Genomic DNA, 27,082 nt, shown 5'->3' on the forward strand with positions numbered 1-27,082 from the left:
TAATATAATCTGATTTACTACAAGGGGATTTCAGACAGTAATACCACTCTGAAGAAGGGTGCAATATACCTCTAACTGCAGGAGCTTAAATCTTAGACACTGTAGCACTTTGCAAACACCCGCTTTGGAATTTACTGCCTCTTGTCATTTAAATCTGCATTCCTCTCAATTGCGAGGCGAGCCTGGGAGGCAGAGATTTGTCACTGAGTGGTCGCGCTCTCCTCTTTCTCTCTTTGCACTTAAGGAACAAATTAAAGTGTCTGGGAAGAGCCTTTTGAAATTACAGAAGGAGATGGTTATCGCAGAAACTCTATTGAGCCAATTTAGTGAATTCATGTTGCCGAGCGGGAGACAAGTCATACCCAGTTTCTTTTAAATTGGAGGCAAAACTCCAGCACAAACGCTTCATGGATCACTGGCTAGATGCGAGATAAAAAGGGTCTCAGACAAAGAAAAACAATAACACAAAGGAGAGAAAACAATGGAAAATTTGTGAAGGGAAGGACAATGCTGGATTATTATATGGGCCCCATCTTCTTTGTCGTGGCAGAGAGATTTCTTAGAATTTGGTGAGGAGGAATGTGATTTTCTCAAGGTGGTTAACAGCTTGAGTGTTCAGCCTCCACTTAATGGTGTTCTACCTGCCTGATGGGGGAAGCGTGGCGGGGTATAATTGTCTTTCCCTCTGCCTTTACTGTGGTAAACACAGCCACTCAGCGCTGAGACGGCATGCGATCCCTAAAAAGCCGGAGAGAATGACTAGTGGCTAATGGACAGCTATGAGTTAATGAAGCTCTCCCGCCACCGTCGCCGAACCAATCTGCTTGGATTGGATTTCGCAGCCGGCTCGCTCCGTATGGCAGTGCCCGACTCCCCGCTGCCACCAAACATCTATTTGAGTGGGAGGCCCTCGACAGGAAGCTAATAGTTTTAACTGTTCCTCCAAATTTGTTTGCTGTGAAAAGTGACATTTAATGCACCTTGTCATCTCGCTGGGTAATAGGTGATTTAGTATGGGGGTTGGAGGAGAGGGAGCTTCGGTTTCTAGCATGGCTTCCTTCCGTCTTGGAGCGCAGGGTGCAATGTGAACAATGGCTACCCGGGGAAAGATTAAGTACTACTCCTACTCTGTAATTGAATCTTAGTGTTTAATGGTTGACATTAGGGCCCCGGCGGTGTCGACGCTTGTTTAATTCGGCAGAATGAGAAAAAAAACAAGTTGCTGCAATTTCCGTGTTTTTGTTGACTTCATTTACTTGTTTATTTTTTCTCATGAGAAATGAGAAAAAAGAAAAATGAGAAAAAAAACAAGTTGCTGCAATTTCCGTGTTTTTGTTGACTTCATTTACTTGTTTATTTTTTCTCATTCTCTTTCTTAGTTTTTAATAAAGAGAGCTAATCAGAGGGTGTCAAAGTTAATGACGTGGAATAGAACAATCCAGGCAACATGAATGCTTGGGAGGTGACAAACGCTCACAGGCCAAGGTTTCCCCATCTGCATGCAATCAGGAGACTATAGAGTTACCGTGAAAAAATAAACAAATAAATAATAATAATAATAATAATAATAATAATAATAATAATAATAGAGTTAACGTGCTGACAGCAGCAGCATTGACAGATTGGACAGGAATAACTAAGTGCATTCCTTACCTTGAGATAGAATGGTAAACTGTGAATTAAAACAAACAGCTGTAGTTTAGATCGGTATGCATTAGTCTTAGCTAGGCCTACTACAAAGACAGAGAGGCCTACAGAGACTGAAGAGGTAGTGTGCACAGTATGACTTTTTAAAAGAGTTTAAAACTTGAGTTTCTCAAGGCAATGCAAAATGGCATTTACTTTCACTAACCCTGTCCCGATGTTCAAATCCAATTCTTGCTTGGGGACTTTGGCAAATAGGGGAAAGATGCTTCCTTCTCCTTTTCATTTAAGACGCTTGCGCCTTTCTAAAAAGGGCCTGTGTTTCATGTACCCACCCGGGAGAGCGGGCGATTGAAACCCTTCCCCAAACAGCTGCAGGATTTGACAAAGCGCAGTGGCACAGCCCATTTCCCTGCAAATGTCAGGACTCGATCTGTCTCGGGGAGCGGCGGTGGAGAGCGAGTGCAAAGAAAATTGAAAATAAATGTGAAAGTGCTCCTCACAGTCTCTCCAATCAGGGAAAAAAATGTCACGAAGGTAGAGGGACTGATGTGTTGCCCAAGGTGTTGGATCGATGGGTCCCCTGATTTTGCCAGAGGAGCACAGGGTTGGAGGTTCAGAAATACTTTGAGAGGTTCAGGTGAACATAGGAGGGGGGGCAGTAAGATTTTGTCCAAACTTACAAGTACTGCAAGAGCTTCCAGTGAAAGGTCTCACTTCAAAGTACAAAAAAGTTCCACTAACGATGTTCCACAAGAGTTTATTTTGTTCTGCTAAGTGCTCACAGGCTGAACCTTTCAGCCCAACCCTAAAAAATGATCTGGTGTCAAGATTGACTAAAAGAAGAGAATGAAAGAACGCTAGCCATCTTGGCTCAGTGAGGCACCGCCGGGGCGGGGGATGACAAATGACAGATTGTCTCCACTTTGTGACAGTGTGGCTGTCATCAATCCCGACAGAGGAAGCGGCGGCGTGCTGCGCTGCTGAAGGGGCTGGGTGATGAGTGACACTGGCAGAGTAGGAGGGAAGCGCACGGCTTCACATGAGAGATTCCCTTTAATGGGCGTGTTGGTTGGCAAAGTAGGCTGGCACACACACAGGTGGGTAGAGACCCTGCTGGGGTACAGTGCAGAAGTTGCAAAGGCGGCATCGTGAAGAGGCCTTGCTCGCTAAATGCTAATATTTTCTGCTGCTAGTGTACAAGATTTGCACTATCTATACGTAAGCTACAGACGTTTTCGCATTGGTGGAATAGTTAGAAAAAAACGTTTTTAGGGGGATGGAGGGGATTATAGCCTCCCGTTATAAAACACAAACTTAAAAAAAACTACCTGAATCAACAGAATGAATCCAGACAGGCGGACAAATTAAAAGCGGGTGAACGGGGAGAGTGATGCAGGGGAATGGGGAGAGAGATCCAGGGGCTGAGTGGAGAGATACAGTATGAGCTATGGTTGTAGTTATGGTTGTTTACCTCCCCCCCCCACCATCGCTACATGAGAGCTCCCATCCATGGCCCACATGCATACCTAATGCCACAGCCTGGTCACAACACTCCCCACGTACCCCTCCGAGTCGCTGAGTTTCTCTCCAACGCTATACTAGATATTTTTATTTTATCCCTTTCTATTCCAGATCTTTGCAGAAGCGTAACCTTTTGGGGCCGTTTAAAGTTCAACCTGAAAAAACCCTACCTCCGAATGGAATCAGATGACGAGAGAAGGAAAATGGAAAAAGAAGACTATAGGCTTTTAACACTAGAAGAGCATTGCCTTCAGCCTATAAGTACCAGCTAGAGCACGTTGAGAACATTGACAGGTGTCTCATTTAGATTATGCATTAGATGCATATCAACCCGCAAGGTGTGCAAACATAAAGCACCAAGGCTTGATAAATAGTACATAAACAATTGTAAAGCATGAAATGCATGAAGAAATATTCATGGAAATATATCCATGTAGAAATATAACAATAGTTATTTGTTTAGATAGTGAAGGATGTGTTTTGTATAATTCTACAAAGTCCTAATGAAAAACGTAGCCATAAAGCCTATTTTGGATACTTCCAGCCAAGGACACATGCATTCTAACAGTCTAATAAATGCATTTCATATATTCTATCAGAAGAAGAAGAATTTGGTTGTGTTTACAGAAATAACTATTTCAAAGAACATAACAGCATTTTCATTAGTTTATGTTACTGTAGGCCCCTCAACCTCAACGCTGTAAATCGAAGCCAGATCCACTGCGTTTTTTTGTCATTGTTTCCCTCTAATCAGGGACTGATTTAGACCTGGGACAACAGGTGTCTGCAATTAATGGTCAGGTAGAACAGAAAACTAGCAGGCTCCGGACCTCGTAGGGTCAGAGTTCAATAACCCTGCTCTAATCTAGAAGTAAAAACGACAAACCCCTAGTTCAAGTCCATCAAAGAAGTCCATTAGAATTTAGTTTTGGCAGGTCAAAGGAAACAGTGTGGAAATAAGAAAATACATTAATTTACAGTATGTTACTAGTCTGCTTAGCAGCCAGAGCAACGCAGCCACACCAGTGGTCATGTGCTGAACGCTGGGACAGTGCAGATATTCTTGAAGTGAAATTTTGGAAATAGAGCTGCACCTCTTGAATTTTGAGAGTTAATTGACAAAAGTAAGGGCCATATAAACGCTCTTTCTGATACAATATAGAAATCAAAATGTTTTACCTGCATGTGACTCTGAAGGAGGATTTGATAAAGTGATGCTCCCTTCCCTGCATCTGCAAATTACAAGTTGCGCCAATCTCTTCATGTACAATTTGACACCTAATAATACTGTCAATTAGACTATTGCCAATTGAATCTTGTCTACAGGCTAACTATGTGTGAAATATGTTTTTTATTTGTTTAGGTGTAGTTTCGATGGGCTGACTGGCATCGTTTGTTTCCCCTTGCTCATCAACTTGGATAGAGTCAAGGACATGTTTCACATTATTACAAAGGTGTACTGCAACACATAGCGTGTTTTTGTTTCCCTTACAATACATGTCCTAGCATTATAGTAAATAAAACAGTCTCTTAAAAGCTTATTTTTACCAAGTAAAACATAAGAATGCTATCAACCCGCAAGGCACTCAGTCAAATGATTAACATGAGGGCCAACGATGATAGGCATGACAAAATCATCATTACACTATTGTTGTTCTAAATTAAATCCACCTCTTCACCCTCCTCATCATTCAGTTAGGCCTCATTTAAATTTGATTGTGAAGTAACATACACAATTATCGCCCATTGCTCAATTTGTCATTCATTCAGTGGGCTGGCATCGTTTGCTTCCCTTCGCTCATCAACTTGGGATAGTCAACGATATGTTTTGCATTATTCTACTGCAACACGCAGCATATTTTTGTTACCATTACAATACATTTGATTAGTTCGAGTTCTAGTAAATAAAACAGCTTATTAAAATTAAAATTAAAATTAAATAAAAGTAAAATGTAAAAGAAAATAATAATCAACCTGCAAGGTGCGCGGTCAAATTATTTGCTATATACACGAGTGCCAAAGCTGATAAAAAGGCATAACAATCTCATCATTACGCAATTGTCTTTCTAAATGAAATGAACCTCTTCAAACTCATCATTCAGTTAGGCCTAATTTCAATTAAAATAACAAGCACAGTTATCACCCATTCATCCATTTGTCATTCATTCAGTGAAGAGATAAAGACGCATTAGTGCCTAGCTGGGTATCAATGTCCTACAGTGCATTATCTTGACCGGTTAAGTTGGGAATAGGTATTAAATAAATACATTTTTTAAAAAACTGTTAAAAATGCTCTTTTCTGTTTGTGATTTCTAAATTCTGACAAATGAGCAATGTAAAATACAAATATTTATGAAAAGTTAGGGAAGGAGCATGACATAGCTTTTTTGGGGGGAGATTTTTTTAAATTTACAATATCAAACCTTAGTGGCCGTTGGCCTATGGCGGTTCTAGTGTTAAAGAGAAAGAACACATTTTTTCCCCCTCTTTGCCCACAAACAGATAAATAAAAGCATAAAAGCTCCTGCCGTGTTGGTCACCGATGGCCCCTAGGCAACAGGAGAAGGAGGCAGAGGAGAAAGGTACCCTACACTGGAGCGAGGCATTCTGTTCAAGGCAGCAGGCAGAGAGAGCGCTGCATAAAACCCATTCTAGTTGTCGTTTTGCCAAGATAAATCTTAATGGTTGGCAGTGGGGGCTCTGGAACTCCAGCGGTGGGGCCCGAGGCAATGGCTGTGGACAGACACAGAGACCTGCTGGAGATGGCCTGTAATGTCTCACCATTATCAGAGTGCCATAAAACCACAGAAGGAGCGGTGTGTGACCTGCGAGGTTAATGTCCACTAAAGGCGCTTATCAGGGATTCATAATATCATTAAAGAATGACAACGACTGGGACTGAAGAAAAGCAGTGGTACTTGGAAATATATCCTTTCATATAGTAGCCTTTGATTAGAGATAGCTACAGTGCCTTCAGAAAGTATTCATACCCCTTGACTTTTTCCACATTCTGTTGGGTTACAAAGTGGGATTAAAATTGATTTGTTATTTTTTGGTCAAAGATCTACACAAAATACTCTGTCAAAGTGGAAGAACATTTTATTAACACTAATATATCTTGATTAGATTCAACCCCATGAGACAATCAATACATGTTAGAATCACCTTTGGCTGCAATTATAGCTGTGAATCTTTCTGGGTAAGTCTCTAAGAGCTTTCCATAGCAGGATTGTGTAACATTTGCCCAATATTCTTCAAGTTCTGTCAAGTTGGTTGTTGATCATTGCTAAACAACAATGTTCAGGTCTTACCATAGACTTTCAAGTAGATTTAAGTCTAAACTGTAACTCTGCCACTCAGGAACATTCACCATCTTCTTGGTAACCAACTCCAGTGCAGATTTGGCCTTGTTTTTGTCCTGCTGAATGGTGATTTAATCTCCCAGAGTCTGGTGGAAAACATGCTGATCTAGGTTTTCCTCTAGGATTTTGCATGTGCAAATTTTGCATGTGCTCCATTCCATGTATTTTTTATCCTGAAAAAGTCCCCAGTCCTTAACGATTACAAGCATACCCATTACATGATGCAGCCATCACTATGCTTGAAAATATGGAGAGTGGTACTCAGTAATGTGTTGTATTGGATTTGCCCCATTGTAAAACCTCCCTGGTCTATGTGGTTGAATCTGTGTTTGAAATGAACTGCTCGACTGAGGGACCTTACAGATAACTGTATGTGTGGGGTACAGAGATGAGGTAGTCATTTCATGTCAAACACTATTATTACACAAAGAGAGAGTCCATGTAACTTAGCATATTTTCACTCCTGAGTTGATTTAGGCTTGGCATAACAAAGGGGTTGTAAACATTTAAAAAAAAAATATTCCACTTTGACATTGGGGTATTGTGTTACAGGCTGCAACAAAATGTGGGAAAAGTCAAGGGGTGTCAATACCCTAGTCTCTCGTTACAATAACACTGATACCCCTTTCACAAAGCTGTATTCTCCTTTCTGCCGCTATAACCTAGCAACGGGTACAGAGAGGAGTGCAACAGGTATGTTGCAACAATGTGAATATCAAGCGGATTTTAATGACATTTGAAAAAAAGAAATCCCACACAAAGAATAAATAGAATTAGAATAGAATTATATAATTGTTCAACAAGCATTTTGTCCTCATAAATTCATATTTCATGAACCTTGGCTTAACAAGTCCGTATAATTCACCATATTACAATACATTGAGTTCATTACAATAAGCTGTCATGTCTTTAACATGAAACAATAACACAGTGCACCATCATCTCCTCATTATTCAGTTGAGGAATGCATCTTTAATAGAATGTTGGAGATGCATGTTGCCAAACGCTGCATAAATATGTTTTACATATGACTAGGACTATCAGTGTGTAACAGTTTGAATCATTGCGGACTGTCGTCTACACTTGACATACTTCATGAAATCCCATGGTACAACAGAGTGGGGACTGATCTAGCTTCTCCTGGGGACAAACACATGTATTTGTATGTAGGGCTGATCATGTAGGAAGCGCATCAGAATGAGAGACTTGGGGCTACTGACGAAGTGTCAGCCAGCGCAGAAAGGGAGAGAGAGAAAGAGAGGGGGAGAGAGTGAGAGAGGGGCATCACCTCAAAGAAGAGCAGGTTCACTGGAAAATATCTAATCTGTCACAGTTTGATGGAAGGATGGAGGGATGGAAACATGGAAGAATGGAAAGACGGAAGGGAAGATCACAAGACCTCAACTCTGCTGAAAATGAACGTTAACAGCACCCTAGGTCTCACACCGAGTGTACAGTTGGGGTCCTTATTCCTCACTATTACACATGATCTACTGAGTAACAAAAACATCAAGACACACCCTGATTTGTGTGGCTATCCTATTTGATCATAACCAACTGTTTTTTCAAAGCCAAAATCAAAACCTAATTCCTAATGCACTGCAAGAATGTACATTTACATTTGTACTAAAGGAACTGGAACATTCCTGACGTCAATGAATCCTCCACATTCTCTACGATACCAGAACATTTTAAAAAACACAGCCCATACCCATAACGTTGACCTATAAAGGATTTGACTGAGACGGCTCCATTTGCAATTTTAATTGGTCTTTATAGATGAATAAATAACAGGACGTCTGCCTGATGGTTTCTGTGATCTGTTGAGGGGAGGGACAGTGTGCGAGGGAGAGGGGAAATACTAAGCCATACCACTCAGACAGTTTAATGACAGTGTTGCAGGTGATGCTGGGAGGAAGCCTCCACATGAGCTGTACACACACAGAGAGAGACAGAGACTGAGACGAGACTAGCTATCCTCCTCACTGGCTAGCTAGTGTACCTCGGTGAAGGCAAATTCATTCAACCATGTAGAGAAACTAGGCTACATTCGAAACAAATCGTACATAGACATAAGAACCAGCTAGTGGAATTCATTGTATAAACAGCAGGCTTGCATGGGGATTAGCTGTTGACACCCTAGGGCACTATCCAACAGTCTAAATAACAGGCTGTTTTTGCACTTTATTAACAGACATATTTGTGTACACTCTCTTGTACCAACAAGTCACTGAAAAATAAAATATACCACTAAACCTAATGATGTTTGACCAGGGACTCTAAAGACGGAACCCTTTGCCATTCCTTCATGTAGAATCATGACATGTTACTCTTTAATATTTCAAGCTGCTTACACCCATTTCATAAAGCATGGTTGGTTCCATCAAGACTGTTTGGAAAGACATGTGCATATCTATCTAGACAGATATGTAGAGTATGTTTCCATGTTACAGATAGCTACATGCTATACAACCCTTTTCATTTACAGTATGTTGTGTCATTGATGGAAAAGGAAATGTCTCTTCTTACACAAAAAAATGGAAAAGCACTTCTACAAGCACACAGATATGATTGGACACTTGTTACAGTGTAACATTAATACTATGTTAGCTAGAATTCAGCTATAAGGTATGCTTTTCTATTCATTCCATTCAACCATCTGGAAAACCAAGGTTACTGAGAAGGAACTCAAAGCCTGGAAGATTGGAGAGAAAGACAACTTGTAATTTAGTGTCGCCTCAGTAATTGCCTAGCTGAAAATCAACAAAAAACAATAAACAGTCTTAAGAGATACTGGGGAAAAACACACCAACCCCCAAAAATGTGCGCGCGAGAGAGAGAAAGAGAAATGAAAACACCTAATTGAATGGCCAGCTCTCCCCCTACGGTAGCCTAACACACAAAATTAATGGGAAATGTAGTCGCCGAATCAAAGGCTTTATGTTCGTGGCGTGAGCAGTAATTTCTTACTTGTACTTGGATCTACACTTTGACTTCCGCTTACAATGGCGGCATCAGACAAGAGGCTGATCTAGTAACACTCCTGATCATGTCAGCAACACAAAGAGAAGAGCTCTTTTGGGCTCCCAAACCAAATGAATCTAGTCTCAATTGACTCTGGAGGCAGAGCTGAATTAAGACCGGGAGCTCTTAGAAATGTTCCAATCACCCCCGACACCGTTTACCAGAGTTTAAACCCTGAGGGTCACCAGTGTTGGCGGCACTTCCTTTATTCCCAAGAGAAAGAGCCCCTGTGTGACATCGGGCCTTCATTAGCCCCGGAGCCACAACACAAAAGCGTGCTCCACAACGACCCAACTGAACAACCCTCGACCCCTGATACAATGGCAGTTGGGTGTAGTAACTGGCTGCTGATACCATCAAACTGTAAACAGTCACCCATTTCATTAAGACCATGGGAAAATGGTGGCTTTAACAGGCAAACAACGTGTCCCCATTTTCCATCCCACTCCAGTTCCTCTAGTCAGATCATATAACGTGAAGGTTCTATTGAGAACCTGAACACAGAACAGTACTTAGATGCTATTCTATAATCACATTACACACTCCAATGGGCTGCTTATGAGGTTTGGCAACATTACTTACCACGCCGTTCATAGACATATGCACTTTAGGGGTTATGTATGCTAATCGAATGAGAAACGGGAGAGTGACATTAACGTATCGCAGGGTGACGTGAATGTAAACTGTGGTGAGGTGAAGACAGGGTCTGTGTACGCCAACCATTAGCACACAAACAGGGCTAGGAGTGTGTGTGTGTGTGTGTGTGCACGAGACACCTTTATTAGGTCCGCGGCGTGCAACTGCTGCCACCTCTCATGTAACGAGCATCAGAGAGGACGGCTTATTTGCGGCGTGTGCTGGCTGGGTGTTAAAGGCTAACGTTAGGCTAGCAGCCTGTAAATTCCCCTACTGGGCTTTGCCGCGGTCAAGAATGACCTGTCACCCTAATGACAAAGGGAGTTAAAGGACAACCTTGTCGAGTCTCCCAACAGACGGGCCAAATGGTCTTCTCGTCTTCCCACCACCTCCTCCTTTCTCCAAATTCCCTGCTCTTCTTCGGCATGACAGTGCCTGTCAGCCAGACAAATGCGCATTCCATTGTTGCAATTAATTTCATTCTTGTTCTGCGTGAAACCTTCCTTGTAGGATTTAATTAAGGTTTTGTTCACACGGCGGGCACACCTGGCTGCTTTAAGCTCACAGTTAAAATGGGCCCTTCTCTCTAGATTCCCTTGGAAGTGCTCACACATTCTGTCTCAGTGTGTGTGTGTGTGTGTGTGTGTGTGTGTGTGTGTGTGTGTGTGTGTGTGTGTGTGTGCATGCGTATAGGAGTGTGTGAGAAAGAAAGAAGCGCCGGGGAGGGAAGATGGAGAGGAAGCGTCCCGCCCAGCTCATCCTTCATCCCAGACAGATACTCCTCTTGTTTTATCAAGATGTTTTACCATGCCTTCAGAAAAGGCTTCCAGGGAAATAATGGAGGGATCTTGGCGGTTCTGCATTAGTCACACAGCCAGGTTGCATCCCAACTGACACCCTAGTCACATATTTAGCACACAATGTTTTACTAAATGTTGTGCACTATATAGGGAATTGGGTGCCATTTGGGACGCAACAGCCTAAACTCAGCATTTAGCTCAGCTGGGATGTGGAACTTGAGAGGCCTTCAGGCTATAGGAGACCGTAGTGCTCTTTACCTTATAGCTCTTACCCAATCTAATACAACACTTCTACCTCATAGCAGTCCATTTAAACAAAGTATCATAGACTGTACCAATTACTACCTGATCTGTTCCACTTCAATGTATCCCAAAGGACCATTAGTAACGCTAATTTAAAAACTGGACAGACCTTGGCCTACCTTTGGAGTTAGCGAGTATAAAATGAAGTACAACTTTATATACTGTACAGATACAGGGAAGGAGGAGGGCTAGGTAGGTAAAATGGTGAATTGCCTCCATCTATCTCTCCTCAGAGACCTCTTGTTCTCTTTCCTTCTCCCCTGCCTCCACCTGTTCTGCCCTCTCTGCTGTAATTGGCACATGGCGCGTCGGATCAAAGACAAACTGCATTCAATATTTCATTAGAGCGCCGGGTGCGTGTGACTGCTCAATCTGAGGCGAGCGGCAAGCAACTCGCTGTTAAACATGAGCTTGGCTCGGCGGCCGACGCGAACTGAGCGGCATAATCTCACACCGTTTACCATATTACTCCTCCTTAAACGGCCAAGGAGAGAGAGGGGGAGAGGGAGGAAGAAGGAGAGAGAGGGGAAGAGCATGAGAGGAGACCAGGGAACCAGATACAGGGAGAGAAATAGATAAGGGGAGGAAGCGTGAGAACACGAGGGACAGAAAGGAGAAAGAGAAAAGTCGGAAGTCAGGAAAGACAGCACCACATCTCCCGCTTTAAGAATCCTGCTCATCCCTCTATGGGACAGTTAATTGGGCATAACAAACCAAACAGCATTTTCTGGAAGACACCAAGAAAACAACTCTCCTTTAGAAATCCAAGCAACAAGCTCCAAATATAGAGGGGAGGGGGGATATAACTAGAATCGAAAAATATAAAATGTCCTCATATCTGGGCTGTACAGTGCCTTCATAAAGTATTCAGACCCCTTTAATTTTTACACACTTTGTTAGGTCTTATTCTAAAATTGATTAAATTGTTTTTTTTCTCTTCTTGTCAATCTACACAATCTTCAATTTTTCATAAAAAAAAGGAAATATCACATTTACATAAATATTCAGACCCTTTGCTCAGTACTTTGTTGAAGCACTTTTGGCAGCGATTACAACCTCGAGTCTTCTTGGGTATGATGCTACAAGCTTGGCACACCTGTATTTGGGGAGTTTCTCCCATTCTTCTCAGATCCTGGGATCTTAGTCGGGTGTCGGGCTTTCCAAATCATGTCCAATCAACTGAATTTAGCACAGGTGGACTCAAATCAAGTTGTAGAAACATCAGGGATGATCAATGGAAACAGGATGCACCTGACCTCAATTTCATGTCTCATAGCAAAGGGTCTGAATACTTACATAAACAAGGTATTTTTTATTTATTTATAATAAATGAGCAAAAATGTATAAAAACCTGTTTTTCACTGTCATTATGTGTCGATTGCTGAGGATTAAAAAAAAAAATGATTTTAGAATAAGGCTGTAACGTAACAAAATGTGGAAAAAGTCAAGGGGTCTGAATACTTTCCAAAGGCACTGTATGTGTTCTCTCCCTATGGATATTTAGCAGACTCTTATTCATAGCTGTAACTACAGCATAGCTGTAATACACAAGGCTTGCTACAGCCCTTCTTTGCTCCTTTGCCACCACACAGAGCGCATAGCATCATACACAGAGTGCATAGCATCATACACAAAGCTGTCGTCACCATCACAGTAGGCTTTTAGCACCACTGTACCAGGGTGCAGATGAGGAATGTACATGGTGTCAACAGTGCCTTGCAAAAACAACTGATCTAAAACATGGAGAAAAAAATGGAAAAATGAGCAGCACCGAAATGACCACGGACAGAGAGGATCATGGGAGTTGACGTGTTGAGGTGGATTCTGGGACATGGTTAGGCCAAGAGGCGAGTAGGACACAAAACTGACCCCCTCTCATTGTCTCATGCCTGCGCAGATATTCTGAAAATGGGACGGGCTGGGTTAGTTGGCCATTCCAATGGAGCAATGCTACTTGGGTTACAGAGAACACAGTTTCCCTCTTAGTCAATAAAGCACAAAATAATCTAGAAAGCACAATACAAGGAGAAAACGGAGTTCTCCATTTATGTTTATGGACAAGTATAGTAGTATCTACGTCTATAGGTTTTCTAACTGTTTTATAATAGTAGTGACTGGTCAAGGTCCCCTTTCAAACTACAGCATTGGCTGGAACGTCGTCACAATTTAGAAAGAAGCATTTTGCCTCATTTGAGTGTCAGTTTTTCAATTAATTTAGATCAATTATATATGTTATCCATTATTTATAAATGATCTGGTCAAAATGTTTGCAATTCCACTTTGATATTGGCAATTGGACTTCAAATTGGATCTTGAGGTGAGTAGATTAGCCATTAGCTTACGTTAGCTGCTAGCCGTTAGCTTACATTAGCTGCTAGCTGTTAGCTTACGTTAGCCAATGTTAGACCAATTAAGCCCTGGCTGGCAGTTTGAAAGGAGAGAAAAGTCACCAGAGGTTTCATGCATGGTAAATAAAGGTGGTGGTCGCAGATCGAGAAAGCATGGCACTAAGCGTTTTCAGTCACAAAGTGGGTTACTTACAGGTAGTAAGTGTAGGAGTGATAGGTTCTTCTGCCCAGTGGGGTGGTGGTAGGATATAAGCAGTGGTGGGGGACAGGAGGGGAAATGGAATGGAAGGAAAGGAAAAGGAAAAATATTAATGTACTGGAGAAAAATATATAGAAATGAAACCCACCAAAAAAGCACGATATGGAGGCATAAAGTGACGTTTTTTACGAGTACGACTGTGAGGGCAAGGTGGTTGCTTGGGGGGACAACGTCATGCGTGGAGGGGTAGAGGGTGAGGGCCCACAGAGTTACAACATTCAGTTACAGTGGGTGGGCAGAGTGACCTGTTGATTGGCAAGTCAGGTGTGCAGGTGTTGCAGGAGAGAATTGTAGGTAACATAGTTCATTAGTGGCAGGTTGACGTTTATTGTCATGAGTCTTACCCTGGAGGCAGAACTGAGCGATTTACGCTAGATGGGCCAGCTGCAAAGTCAAAATTGGCTATATCTTAAAAATGTAGGAAAACAAATATTAGCTTTTTGGTCTTAATTTCAGGTTATGGTTAGGTATTAGGGTTAGCAGTATGGTTAAGGTTAGGCTTAAAATCAGATGTTATGACTTTGTGGCTGTGCCAGCTAGTGACCACTCTGCAGAGCTGCCTCCAGGCCATGACAATAAAGGCCAACCTGCGCCTTAGTGAAGGTGAGAGGCTGTTATTGAGATGATAGGTGGGCTGTAGTGTTATTGGAGAGTGGGCGAGTGCAGGAAGAGGACAGGGGAGGAAGCTCATTGGAGCTGTGTTTAGAGAGCAAGTTTATCAGGAACTGGCTGGAATAACATGTTTGTACAACAGCAACTTTAATATTCAGAAACATATTCCTCTCCTTTTTCTTACATGTACTGTTTGACAATCCAAGAAGGAACAAACTAGAACATTGGCCAGTAATAACAAAAACAACACTAACGTTGACACTAGTTATTACTCTGAGACACAAGCCTCTACTTTTTCTTACACATACACTGTGTGACCATCAAGGACACAGCTAAACCATTGCTGATGTGGTTTGGTCCCTGATTCCCGATTAGAATCGCTGAAATAAAAAACGGTTAATAAAACATGAAGGTCATCATGATTTAATGAATAGTCATTGGATTGAAATACAGAACAATAGCTATACTGACAACCGTCCAGTATGAAACCACTTTACTACCCTTTAGATCAGGGGTTCCAAAATGTTTTCACTCAGGCCCCCATTTCAGTATTGGGCAACATCCTGTGCGCCCCCCCAGTTTTAAATGCTAATTTTTGTGCAATAAAAATCCATTTTGCCATGTATTGTGTATTCATGTGATATTTGTGTAATGTGTATGTAATAATGTGTATTCATGTGATATTTGAGTGACTCAAACATTACAACAAAATCTAGAGGCTAAAAAAACTAGCTAAAAAACACTAGCTGACATGGGCTAGGTGATCTGGACATTTCTGACAAGTTATTAATAGCTCTCTACAGTATGTAATGACTGACATGACAAGAGGAACTGATGATGCACTACCCAATTTAGAAATAGCACCTTGTGCACTCTACTATTACAACTTTCAAGCCTGCTGGTTTCCTGTTCTACCTGATAATTAATTGCACCCACCTGGTGTCCCAGGTCTAAATCAGTCCCAGATTAGATGAGGAGTAAAGATTGAGGGCTCTAGATACTGAGAGCAGGGTAGAGAACATACCCCAGAGAAATCTGACCAAACTCCCATTGCGCTACACCGTGCGTGTGGATGCAGTTTGGCTATCTGCTCAGCCTCCGCTTGTCTATCTGCTCAGCCTCCGCTTGTCTATCTGCTCAGCCTCCGCTTGTCTATCTGCTCAGCCTCCGCTTGTCTATCTGCTCAGCCTCCGCTTGTCTATCTGCTCAGCCTCCGCTTGTCTCTCTGCTCAGCCTCCGCTTGTCTCTCTGCTCAGCCTCCGCTTGTCTCTCTGCTCAGCCTCCGCTTGTCTCTCTGCCTCCGCTTGTCTCTCTGCTCAGCCTCCGCTTGTCTATCTGCTCAGCCTCCGCTTGTCTCTCTGCTCTGCCTCCGCTTGTCTCTCTGCTCTGCCTCCGCTTGTCTCTCTGCTCAGCCTCCGCTTGTCTCTCTGCCTCCGCTTGTCTCTCTGCCTCCGCTTGTCTCTCTGCCTCCGCTTGTCTCTCTGCCTCCGCTTGTCTCTCTGCCTCCGCTTGTCTCTCTGCCTCCGCTTGTCTCTCGGCTCAGCCTCCGCTTGTCTCTCGGCTCAGCCTCCGCTTGTCTCTCGGCTCAGCCTCCGCTTGTCTCTCGGCTCAGCCTCCGCTTGTCTCTCGGCTCAGCCTCCGCTTGTCTCTCGGCTCAGCCTCCGCTTGTCTATCGGCTCAGCCTCCGCTTGTCTATCGGCTCAGCCTCCGCTTGTCTATCGGCTCAGCCTCCGCTTGTCTATCGGCTCAGCCTCCGCTTGTCTATCGGCTCAGCCTCCGCTTGTCTATCTGCTCAGCCTCCGCTTGTCTATCTGCTCAGCCTCCGCTTGTCTATCTGCTCAGCCTCCGCTTGTCTATCTGCTCAGCCTCCGCTTGTCTATCTGCTCAGCCTCCCCTTGTCTATCTGCTCAGCCTCCCCTTGTCTATCTGCTCAGCCTCCGCTTGTCTATCTGCGCAGCCTCCGCTTGTCTATCTGCTCAGCCTCCGCTTGTCTATCTGCTCAGCCTCCGCTTGTCTATCTGCTCAGCCTCCGCTTGTCTATCTGCTCAGCCTCCGCTTGTCTATCTGCTCAGCCTCCGCTTGTCTATCTGCTCAGCCTCCGCTTGTCTATCTGCTCAGCCTCCGCTTGTCTATCTGCCCAGCCTCCGCTTGTCTATCTGCCCAGCCTCCGCTTGTCTATCTGCCCAGCCTCCGCTTGTCTATCTGCCCAGCCTCCGCTTGTCTATCTGCCCAGCCTCCGCTTGTCTATCTGCCCAGCCTCCGCTTGTCTATCTGCTCAGCCTCCGCTTGTCTATCTGCTCAGCCTCCGCTTGTCTATCTGCTCAGCCTCCGCTTGTCTATCTGCTCAGCCTCCGCTTGTCTATCTGCTCAGCCTCCGCTTGTCTATCTGCTCAGCCTCCGCTTGTCTATCTGCTCAGCCTCCGCTTGTCTATCTGCTCAGCATCCGCTTGTCTATCTGCTCAGCATCCGCTTGTCTATCTGCTCAGCATCCGCTTGTCTATCTGCTCAGCATCCGCTTGTCTATCTGCTCAGCATCCGCTTGTATCTCTGCTCAGCATCCGCTTGTATCTCTGCTCAGCATCCGCTTGTATCTCTGCTCAGCATCCGCTTGTATCTCTGCTCAGCATCCGCTTGTATCTCTGCTCAGCATCCGCTTGTATCTCTGCTCAGCATCCGCTTGTATCTCTGCTCAGCATCCGCTTGTATCTCTGCTCAGCATCCGCTTGTATCTCTGCTCAGCATCCGCTTGTATCTCTGCTCAGCATCCGCTTGTATCTCTGCTCAGCATCCGCTTGTCTATCTGCTCAGCATCCGCTTGTCTATCTGCTCAGCATCCGCTTGGCTATTTGCTCAGCATCAGTTCCTGGGGCTGCTGTGTAGCACATGCCACCTCTTCCCCCCTCCCTCTTGCATTGGACTAGGGCTAATGTAAACTAGCCTGCAGCTACACAGCCACAGGCATCTCTGACTCTTTGAAAACAAATAGTGCTTTCATAAATTTTTTCCCTCTTATCTTTGTTAGTTTTTCCTGCCACAAGATAAGCCTGTGAAATATTTCCCTATTCCCATTGCCGAGGTCATTAATACAGTGGTATTTGTTTTATGAATATTTCAATGCATACCGTATAGCAGTGCCATTAAACATTTTTAAATGGTGCTTATCAGTGTCATCAAATAAACGATTTAGCCTTGACGTTGACGATGCAGGGGGGTTTGAAGGTGAAGCGACAATCATAGGGAATTCATTTGATTTGGCCTTTCATGTAATTACACGATGCACACAAGTCTCCTGTTAATCTACAGTATCAGGGTAACGCTGGACCTCAGGGAGCATGGGAACTTTCAAACCTTCTTTCAATACACTAACTCTTGATGTGTTGAGAAAGGGCTCTAATGTAGACAGCAACACATAGTATACAATTGCAGACTCTAAAAAGTTGCAGACTAATTGCACACACAAATTGTCTGTACAGAAATGACACAGATTGTGGAAATAGCATTTTTAGTGGCTGCATCTGTACCATACAGGTGACAGTACAAAGACAGTTTGGGAGTCTGACCTTTTCTTCATGACCAGTACCACGCCGAGGAAGATTATGACGAAGAGGAGGATACCAGCGATGACCCCGGCGATCTTCACAGTGTGGTCCGTCTGCTTCTCCGGCTCCACCGCGTCAGGCTTCCTGGTCGCAGCCCCTGATGGTAAAAGAGAATGGGTTACAACCGTCACCAGGCGGCCATTTTTGGATCCATGTCATCATCATCATTATGGTTGTCACGTCATTCACTTCTTTCTCATCAAGGACTCATGCAGGGTTAAGACAACACCCGTTACCAGTGAAGCATTGCATATGTAAGACTATAGGGAAAGGTTTTAAATGAGAAGGGGAATTCCTACACTGTTGTTATAGTTCATTACGACAACGCTGTCTTCAAGTCTACCGGGTGGTCTAACTGTAGTTAGGAGTTGGAAAACTCCAGCATCGTACAATCCCTTTTCCATATGGCAGGAAAAGACCAACCTTGTAATACTGATTCCTTACTGTGTGAAAGTTCATACTATGCTAAGCAGGCCTCTTTCCATGTTACATTTAATTCCATGTGATGAAACTGATTTTTGACTGACGACAGTGAAGTTCACAGCTGCATGTTCTCTCTGGCTTCCACAGCTGCTCTACACTTCAGCCGTGCACTCCCTTGTCTGTCCTCCAGCCTCCCTCCTGGCATTATGTGTTTATGCACTACTATCTTACCCCCCATCCCTCCCCCCAATCCTTAAATGATGCAGTAATTTGCCCTCGCCTCAGCTCCTGCACCTGAGAGTTCCAGATAAACTCATTAACTGTCCCTTTTTACACACCCATTGTCTTCGGGCGACACAAAGCTCGAGCACGTTGCCTCTGTTGCGTTTGGATATTCAAATCTGGGTCATGTTCTGTAGTGCGGTGAGCGGCAGCGCACAAACACGAAATAAGGGAAAGGGAGAGGGGGGCTACTTGCTAGGGAGCAATTTATTCCCAAAGCAGGCAGTGGCGGGTGATCACACCGAGGGCCAAGGCATTTCAAATCTGTTCCAATGAGATAACCAGGCCCCTCGCAGCGTCGCAGAAGAGCCACTGTTTCACTAGTACTGGGACCTTCCCCTCTGAGGGAGGGAGAAAGGTAGAAAGAAGAGGAGAAGGAGAGACAAACAAACGAGAGGAGAGAGAGAGTTAGAGAGATGAAAGTAGGAGAGCGAGATAGACAGAGTTAGAGGAGAGAGGGATAGATAGAGGGAACGAGACAGAAAGAGAGAGAGCCTCCTGCTCTCCTGTTTACTGTATAATGTGATCGAACGTCAACCCGCGGCCTGATGAACTATCCATTTCCTCACGCTAAATGAGTTTGGGATGAAAAATAGTCAGGACACGTCGTTCAATTTTCCCCGGCCCCCGAATCTATTCCTCCCCGCCTCCACCACTACTTCAATCAAAGGGTGACAACATCCATCACTATCGTTGTTACCGCTGTGACGGATAGGGGGGCCAACAAACGGGTGGCTTATTCCACGGTAACAATTTGTTTTACTCCGAAGGGTGAGTCTGGGTGAAGTGAAGGGAGAGAGGAGAGGGTAGGCTTGGAGTACAGAGGGCCTAGGAGAGAGAGGGTGACCACCCTTCAGGTTCCACACCAAGGTTGACCATGTCCTTGGATGATAATAATCTGATCGGTGCTGATATTTGTCCTATTGAAATGTGTTTTTTGCATATGCCAACTCTCCCCGAGACTCTGAGGGTGAGGGTCACAGTCAGGGTCAGCCATTATCAACACTGACCCTGGAGCAATTAGAGTCAAGGGCACAGACAGATTTTTTTTCATCTTGTTGGCTCAGGTATTCAAACCCAACGACCTAAATGCTACCTGCCGACCTTCCATGTTGAGTCCAGAGGGGGACAGACAGTCATTAGCATTCACCTACCAGGCAGGCAGTCTCTCAGAACGCAAATGTCTGCTATCAATTGATCAGCTATTCCATATAATTGTGAATACCACTAGATATAGCTCTATGGATAACCAGAGAGCTATTGAGGGGTTTAGGTGGTGAGGAAAAGGCCGTCAAGGAAAGCAGTAAGGAGGATGCCTGACTCTTATCAGGTAAACCTTGCGTGGGCAAAAATACACAAAACATTGGGGGGGTTTAAATATATTCCCAAACTAAAAGACTGAACAGTCAAGATCAGCTTGACTCCCTTGGTATCTCCAGTTTGTTCGGAAAACGTCAAAACATCTCCAGCTGTTTTGGACTTTCTAACTATTTACTTTCACACCAAGCTTTTCTACTTCAAATCCTCTCCTTGACATCTCTGTTTATGGGTCAAAAGCAAACTGAATGCCCCAAGAGGCATAAAACACTGGTCCTTTTCAAGTTTAAACGGCAGATATCTCCGGCTTTGAAGAAGGGAGTGAAGCTTTCAGGCTTTCAGGGAGGCCGTTTCATGTCAAACTCAAACTATGCGAGGTGCTTCTCTGTAACTCTGTGTGGGAGGGTGTGTAAACGTCGGGGCCTGAAACACCACAAGAGCTGGTTAACAACACACAGCGGCCTCCACTGCTTACATTTATCATGTCCCGAGGACGTAAACAGTGTAAATAAAACAAATGCTGATATTTAACGACCCCTGCCAGGTCACTCCTATCTACACGTTGTTGTCCATGTTGTATTAAAACTAGACGTTTCTGACTCATTTTTTAGAAAATGTTAACTGGAGTTTAACTGGTAGAAGTTAGTTTAGTTTCATAACTTAAGGGAAAATTGAACATTTTAAGTCTCAAACTATGTTGCAAATTTGTAATACAATTTGTACTCAAGTCCAAAGTTTTTAACATACATGTTTTGTGTGTGTGTGTGTGTGTGTGTGTGTGTGTGTGTGTGTGTGTGTGTGTGTGTGTGTGTGTGTGTGTGTGTGTGTGTGTGTGTGTACTTAGGACATTGCATCCACCTAACGTTCCCTTTTCTTCCCCTCAAAAAATCATGTTTATTCCCCGTGACCTGTAACAAGCCTAAAACGTCCATGGTTAAATATTTTACAGGAGAACATTTTCCATTTCACAGTGTCTGACTGTGTGTGACTGGGTAGAATCATTTGGCTTGTTGTATAAACAGAAGGAGGAAAGTTGTCACCGTTCCTTTGAAGCCGCGCCTGCCTGGTAAATATTTGAATGTCATTTTCTGACAGCAGGTTGAGCAGGATGGCTTTGTCGTGCATGCCAGAGTGTGCAGCTTCTCGGTTTCATGCTCGCTGCAGAGGCCTGTATTGATCTTTTTTTCCCCACTCACAACTCCTACATCTGCCTTGAATGAAAATGAGCTCATTCTATGTTTTTGCAACACAACCAGGTGTTCAAGGTACCAAATCCCATGTCACACTATCTGTAAGATATGAATAGGATAAATACTGACCAAATGACAGGTATGAATACAAAGTGGAAAATAAGATATCTGGTAACCTAGTTAACCCTTGACGGTCTCTCAAACATGGCAGTGGACATCTTGACTTAACGAGACACGCTACAAAATGTAACAAACAGATGTTATAAAACATTAGAATGCACAAACAGACATACATTATGAATCATGAATCTTGGCACACACACACACACACACACACACACACACACACACACACGAGGAGAGAGCTGGGAAGTTGTAGTGGTGGTCTGACCTGTTAGTTGGTTGTCGCCAGCCGCGGGGGCGATGCGTATGTAGGGAGTGGTGAGCTGTGTCACGATTATGGCGGCTAAGGCAAAATAACAAGTTGTTCCAGGCCAACATGCAGGAAGTTGAGGGAGAAGGAGAAGAAGAAGAGGGCAAGGTTGAAGCAAAGAGACTCAGGCAAACAGGAAAACATCCTTAATCACACAGAGCAGAGAAACGGTAGGAGGGAGAGAGAAAGAGATACTTCTCTCAGGGAGGAATAGAAGGTTACATATAGTTCACAAGCTTGGCATTGGTTAAGCAACGGTTATGTTTCCATACATTAGTAATCATCCCAGAAGCTTGGTTAATTACTTGTTTGTGTTGTGTGCTCGTGAACAGCAGGGAGGGAACTAACACAGGAATTTCATAGAAACCTGAGGGAGCCATTCTAGAGATATGAGACTGAATATAAACATTCTGCTAGAGCCACTAAAATCCTCAGTATTCAGTTCAGGCTCTCTCACTGTCATGGTTATGGCCTTCTGTATGAGCAGTTTGTCCCACACCACAGCCCCCTCTGGGGATCTGATTGGCTGCCACCGCTATGACTGGCAGGTACCCCGAGAGGTGCTGAACCTATTAGCAGATGCTACTTTAAAGCGCCAACGCTCAGGTCCAATAAAATCTGTAAACGCCATAAACTATAACGAAATCAACAAAAAAAAAGCATTAAAACAGTCCTTTCATAATCTATGATGGGCAAGAGGGGATTCTAAATACAAACGTGCTTAGCGTCTGTGGCTAAAAAGGATTGGAAACAACACAGGAACTAGTGCTCATTAGCATATAGCATTATAGCCCAGTCTTGGCACCGTGAGAGAGAGACGGCATGTAGTAAGGAAAATAGATGATCTACCATCTGTACACAATTACATTGCTGATCGGCGGCACACTAATGTGTAGTGCTAGAGAAGAGGAGGCCGCAGCTTGTAAGTACCTCCGCTGGATGCTAATATGCAAATATTTCAGAATTCTGGGCCAGAGAACTCTGACCATCTGCGGCCAATGAAAATGCTTCCCCTTTTCTACGATTGTTCGACATTTCCTATGTTGGGGGGTAATGGTTTGTGAGAGTTTGAGCGCGTGCCTTTTGGCTAGCCTAGCTCAGTCATATGGCCTACAGGCTATTAGCACTATACACGGCATATCAAACTACCACACACTTTAGAGTGGAATAGTGACTTCATTTATTTTGGTGGATATTTTGGGGTTCTGTTAGAAACAAGACAAACAATTCTACTTGACTCCAAGGTCTAGGTTCTTTAAAAAAAAGTGCCATTTAAGTTAATATTTTACCTCATTTGCTACTGTTGTTTACTTAAATGTGACTTGAGCTTGAAATTGTCAATAGGACACAGCTATCACACTATTAAACTGACAGAGGGAGAAAGGTGAGCGGCCAAAGAGCAAACATTCATTTTTGAAAAGCATGAGTAGCTGATTAGAAAAGCTGCGTACAGCACTATAGTCATGTGGTTGAGCCAAAACAATCCTTGTGTGCGTGTGTGTGTGTGAGGGGAAACACACTTCAATCAACAGTGGTAAGATTACTCTTTCAGCCAACAGGCGCCAGTCCTACCTTTAGTGGCCACTCGTACACAATCGATTTTGGTCTCCTGCGAGGGGAGAAAAAAAGAATGAGAAAGAGAGGGAAAAAGAGAGCGAATGAGAGGCATTAGTTCTAAAATAAAATACAAATAGCTCAGTCAACATATTAGCTGTCAGGGCTGTGTAGGGACCAGAGAGAGAGAGACAAAGACAAAGAGAGACAGAGAGAGAGCGAGACAGAGTCCGAGAGAGAGCGAGACAGAGTCCGAGAGAGAGAGAGAGCGAGAGAGTCCGAGAGAGAGAGAGAGTCCGAGAGAGAGTCCGAGAGAGAGAGAGAGAGAGAGAGCGAGACAGAGAGAGAGCGAGACAGAAACACCAAATAATCCATGCAGAGGAGAATTAGGCCGATACCCCCAAATGATCAAAATACAGAAAAGAGACGTTAAATTCTACAACCACCTAAAAGGAAGTGATTCCCAAACCTTCCATAACAAAGCCATCACCTACAGAGAGATGAACCTGGACAAGAGTCCCCTAAGCAAGCTGGTCCTGGGGCTCGGTTCACAAACAGACCCCACAGAGCCCCAGGACAGCAACACAAATAGACCCAACCAAATCATGAGAAAACAAAACATATAATTACTTGACAAATTGGAAAGAATTATCAAAAAAACAAAGCAAACTAGAATGCTATTTGGCCCTAAACAGAGAGTACACAGTGGCAGATTACCTGAAATCTTTGACTATGTACAGAGTCAGTGAGCATAGCCTTGCTTTTGAGAAAGGCCTCCGAAGGCAGACCTGACTCTCAAGAGAAGACAGGCTGTGTGCACACTGCCCACAAAATGAGGTGGAAACAGAGTGAGAGAGAGAGAGAGCGCAAGAGAGAGAGCGCAAGAGAGAGAGAGAGTTTGGGAGAGAGCGCGTGTGAGTAAGAGAGAAACAGAGAGAGAGAGCGAGAGAGAGAGAAACAGAGAGAGCGAGAGACCGCAAGAGTGTAAGAGAGAAAGAGAGAGAGAAGCGAGAAACAGAGCGAGAGACCGCAAGAGTGTAAGAGAGAGAAGAGAGAGAGCGAGACAGCGAGCGCCCGAGAGAGAGAGAGCGAGCGCCCGAGAGAGAGCGAGAGTAAGAGAGTAAGAGAGAAACAGAGAGAGAGAGAGAAACAGGGAGAGCGCGAGAGAGCGAGAGAGAGAGACGGCGCGAGAGAGCGAGAGAGAGACGGCGCGAGAGAGCGAACGAGAGAGCGAGACGCGCGAACGCGCCGGCGAAACGGCGCGAGAGCGAGAGACGGCGCGAGAGCGAGAGACGGCGCGAAACAGAGAGAGAGAGCAAGAAACACAGAGAGAGAGAGCAAGAAACACAGAAAGAGAGAGAGCAAGAAACACAGAAAGAGATAGAGAGCAAGAGAAACAGAGAGAGAGAGAGAGAGAGCAAGAGAAACAGAGAGAGAGAGCAAGAGAGAAACAGAGAGAGAGAGCAAGAGAGAAACAGAGAGAGAGAGAGAGAGAAAGAGAGAGAGAGAGAGAGAAACAGAGAGAGAGAGAGAAACAGAGTTGAACGAATTGAATTAACAACTTATTAGTTAATAGTTACTGTATTTCTGACTGCTATTCTTTCTTTTTGCAACATGAAATCACTATCAGTTAGCATGTGGAACATTCAGGGTCTAAACTCATCAACCTTTGGTCTGAAGAGTTTAGCACTGGAGTTCAACAACAATCTGAAAGATGTTGATGTCATCATTCTGCAGGAGACATGGTGTAAGGCTGACGTTGTCACTCACTGTCCCACAGGCTACAGAGAGGTCATTGTGCCGTCACAGAAACACAGCTCTGTCAATAGAGGCAGAGACTCTGGAGGTTTGATCATTTGGTACAAATCCCAATTACAAAATCTAATTGATCCCCTCAAAATTGGCAAATACCACATTTGGTTAAAACTAAAAAAAGAACTTGTACTGACAGAAAAAGATGTGTTCCTTTGTGCAATATATATCCCCCCCCTCAGAATCCCCATATTACTCAGAGGAGATCTTCCCCACCCTTGAGGAAGAGACGTGCCATTTCCAGGCCCAGGGAAATGTGCTCGTCTGTGGGGACACAAATGCACGCACAGGAACACTACCTGATCTAACGAGCACACGAGGGGACAGCTTTATTACAGGCCATACTGTTTCTAACTGTCTTAATCTCCCCCATAGAAACAACAGTGACAGCACCGTCAACAAAAACGGAAGGGATCTTTTGCAGCTCTGTAGAAGCCTGGGTCTGTACTTTGTCAATGGTAGGTTACGGGGGGACTCTTTGGGGAGATTCACCTACTGCTCACCTCTTGGCCACAGTACAGTAGACTATATGATCACAGACATGGACCCTTTCTCTCTCAGCTCATTCACTGTCAAGCCACTAACACCTCTGTCTGATCACAGCCAAATTACGTTGTTCCTCAAAAGAACAGACATGGAAACAACCACACATTCACAGCCCAGTAAGCTGTACAATATTAGAAATTCATACAGATGGGCCCAAAACAGCACAGAAGAATACCAGAAAGCAACCTGGAACCAAAATATCCAAACACTCTTAGATAACTTTCTGGATACCACATTCACTCACAGTAAAGAAGGCATCAATCTAGCAGTACGAAACATCAACTATATATTCAGGCAAACGGCAAAAGAAGCACAATTGAAATTGATAAAAAACTAAACAAATCACAGATGACAACTGGTTTGATGCAGATTGTAAAATTATAAGGAAAAAACTTAGAACACTATCCAACCAAAAGCACAGACTCAGATAATGGTGAATTACGCCTTCATTACTGTGAGACTTTAAAACTCTATAAACGTACACTCAGAACCAAAAAAGCACAGTACAACAGCAAGCAGCTGACACTAATTGAGGAGTCCATAAACACAAACAACTTTTGGCAAAATTGGAAAAAACTAAAAAAATCTAAACAAGAGGAATTAGCGATACAAAATGGTGACATATGGACAACCCATTTCAAAACACTCTACAACACCGTTCAAATTGACACAAACACAGAACAACGCCAAATCCATGAGAAGTTGAATGGATTAGAAAAAGCTATAAAGGACAATCAAAACCCATTGGACTCCCCAATTACTGACCAGGAGCTCTATAAGAAACTTCAGGCTCTCAAATTTAAAAAAGCATGCGGACCTGATGGCATCCTAAATGAGATGCTCAAACTCACTAGTGCAAAATTGGCTATATTAAAACTGTTTAATTTGATCCTGAGTGTAGGTTATTTCCCTGACATCTGGAATCAAGGACTCATAACCCCAATCTTTAAGAACGGAGACAAATTTGACCCTAACAATTACAGAGGCATTTGTGTGAACAGTAACCTGGGGAAGGTTTTCTGTAGTATCATCAATGTAAGAGTTCTAAACTTCCTTAATAAGCACAATGTCTTGAGTAAAAGCCAAATTGGATTTATACCAAAACATCGCACAACTGATCATATTTACACCCTACACACCCTGATAGATAAACATGTCCACCAAAATAATACCAAAATATACACTTGCTTTATCGACTTCCAAAAAGCATTTGATTCTATTTGGCATACAGGACTGTTCTACAAAGATATTGAAAGTGGTGTAGGGGGTAAAACATATGACATAATTAAATCAATGTATACTGGCAATACGTGCAGCATCAAAATTGGTAAGAAAAGAACAGAATTCTTTAACCAGGGGCGGGGCCTTCGTCAGGGTTGCAATCTGAGCCCTGCACTCTTCAATATTTACATCA

General features: G+C 43.7%; 1 protein-coding gene across 12 annotated transcripts in view; it reads right to left on the reverse strand.

The window, feature by feature from the left end:
• Window positions 1-27,082, reverse strand: part of LOC106579657 (receptor-type tyrosine-protein phosphatase mu) — a 285,182-nt gene that overhangs the window by 59,127 nt on the left and 198,973 nt on the right. For 4 of the 12 annotated variants that reach the window (XM_014159782.2, XM_014159789.2, XM_014159785.2 and 1 more), the window contains exons 13-16: window positions 23,329-23,365; window positions 21,715-21,789; window positions 18,073-18,208; window positions 13,835-13,864 (exon numbers count right to left, since the gene is read on the reverse strand). In XM_014159782.2, the coding sequence (XP_014015257.1) occupies window positions 13,835-13,864; window positions 18,073-18,208; window positions 21,715-21,789; window positions 23,329-23,365 (278 nt within the window). The remainder of the gene's footprint in view (window positions 1-13,834; window positions 13,865-18,072; window positions 18,209-21,714; window positions 21,790-23,328; window positions 23,366-27,082) is intronic. The other 8 variants (XM_045702732.1, XM_045702731.1, XM_014159790.2 and 5 more) reach the window with 3 other exon arrangements.

Source organism: Salmo salar, chromosome ssa19 (assembly GCF_905237065.1).
Source record: "Salmo salar chromosome ssa19, Ssal_v3.1, whole genome shotgun sequence".
Classification (NCBI taxonomy): Eukaryota; Metazoa; Chordata; class Actinopteri; order Salmoniformes; family Salmonidae; genus Salmo; species Salmo salar.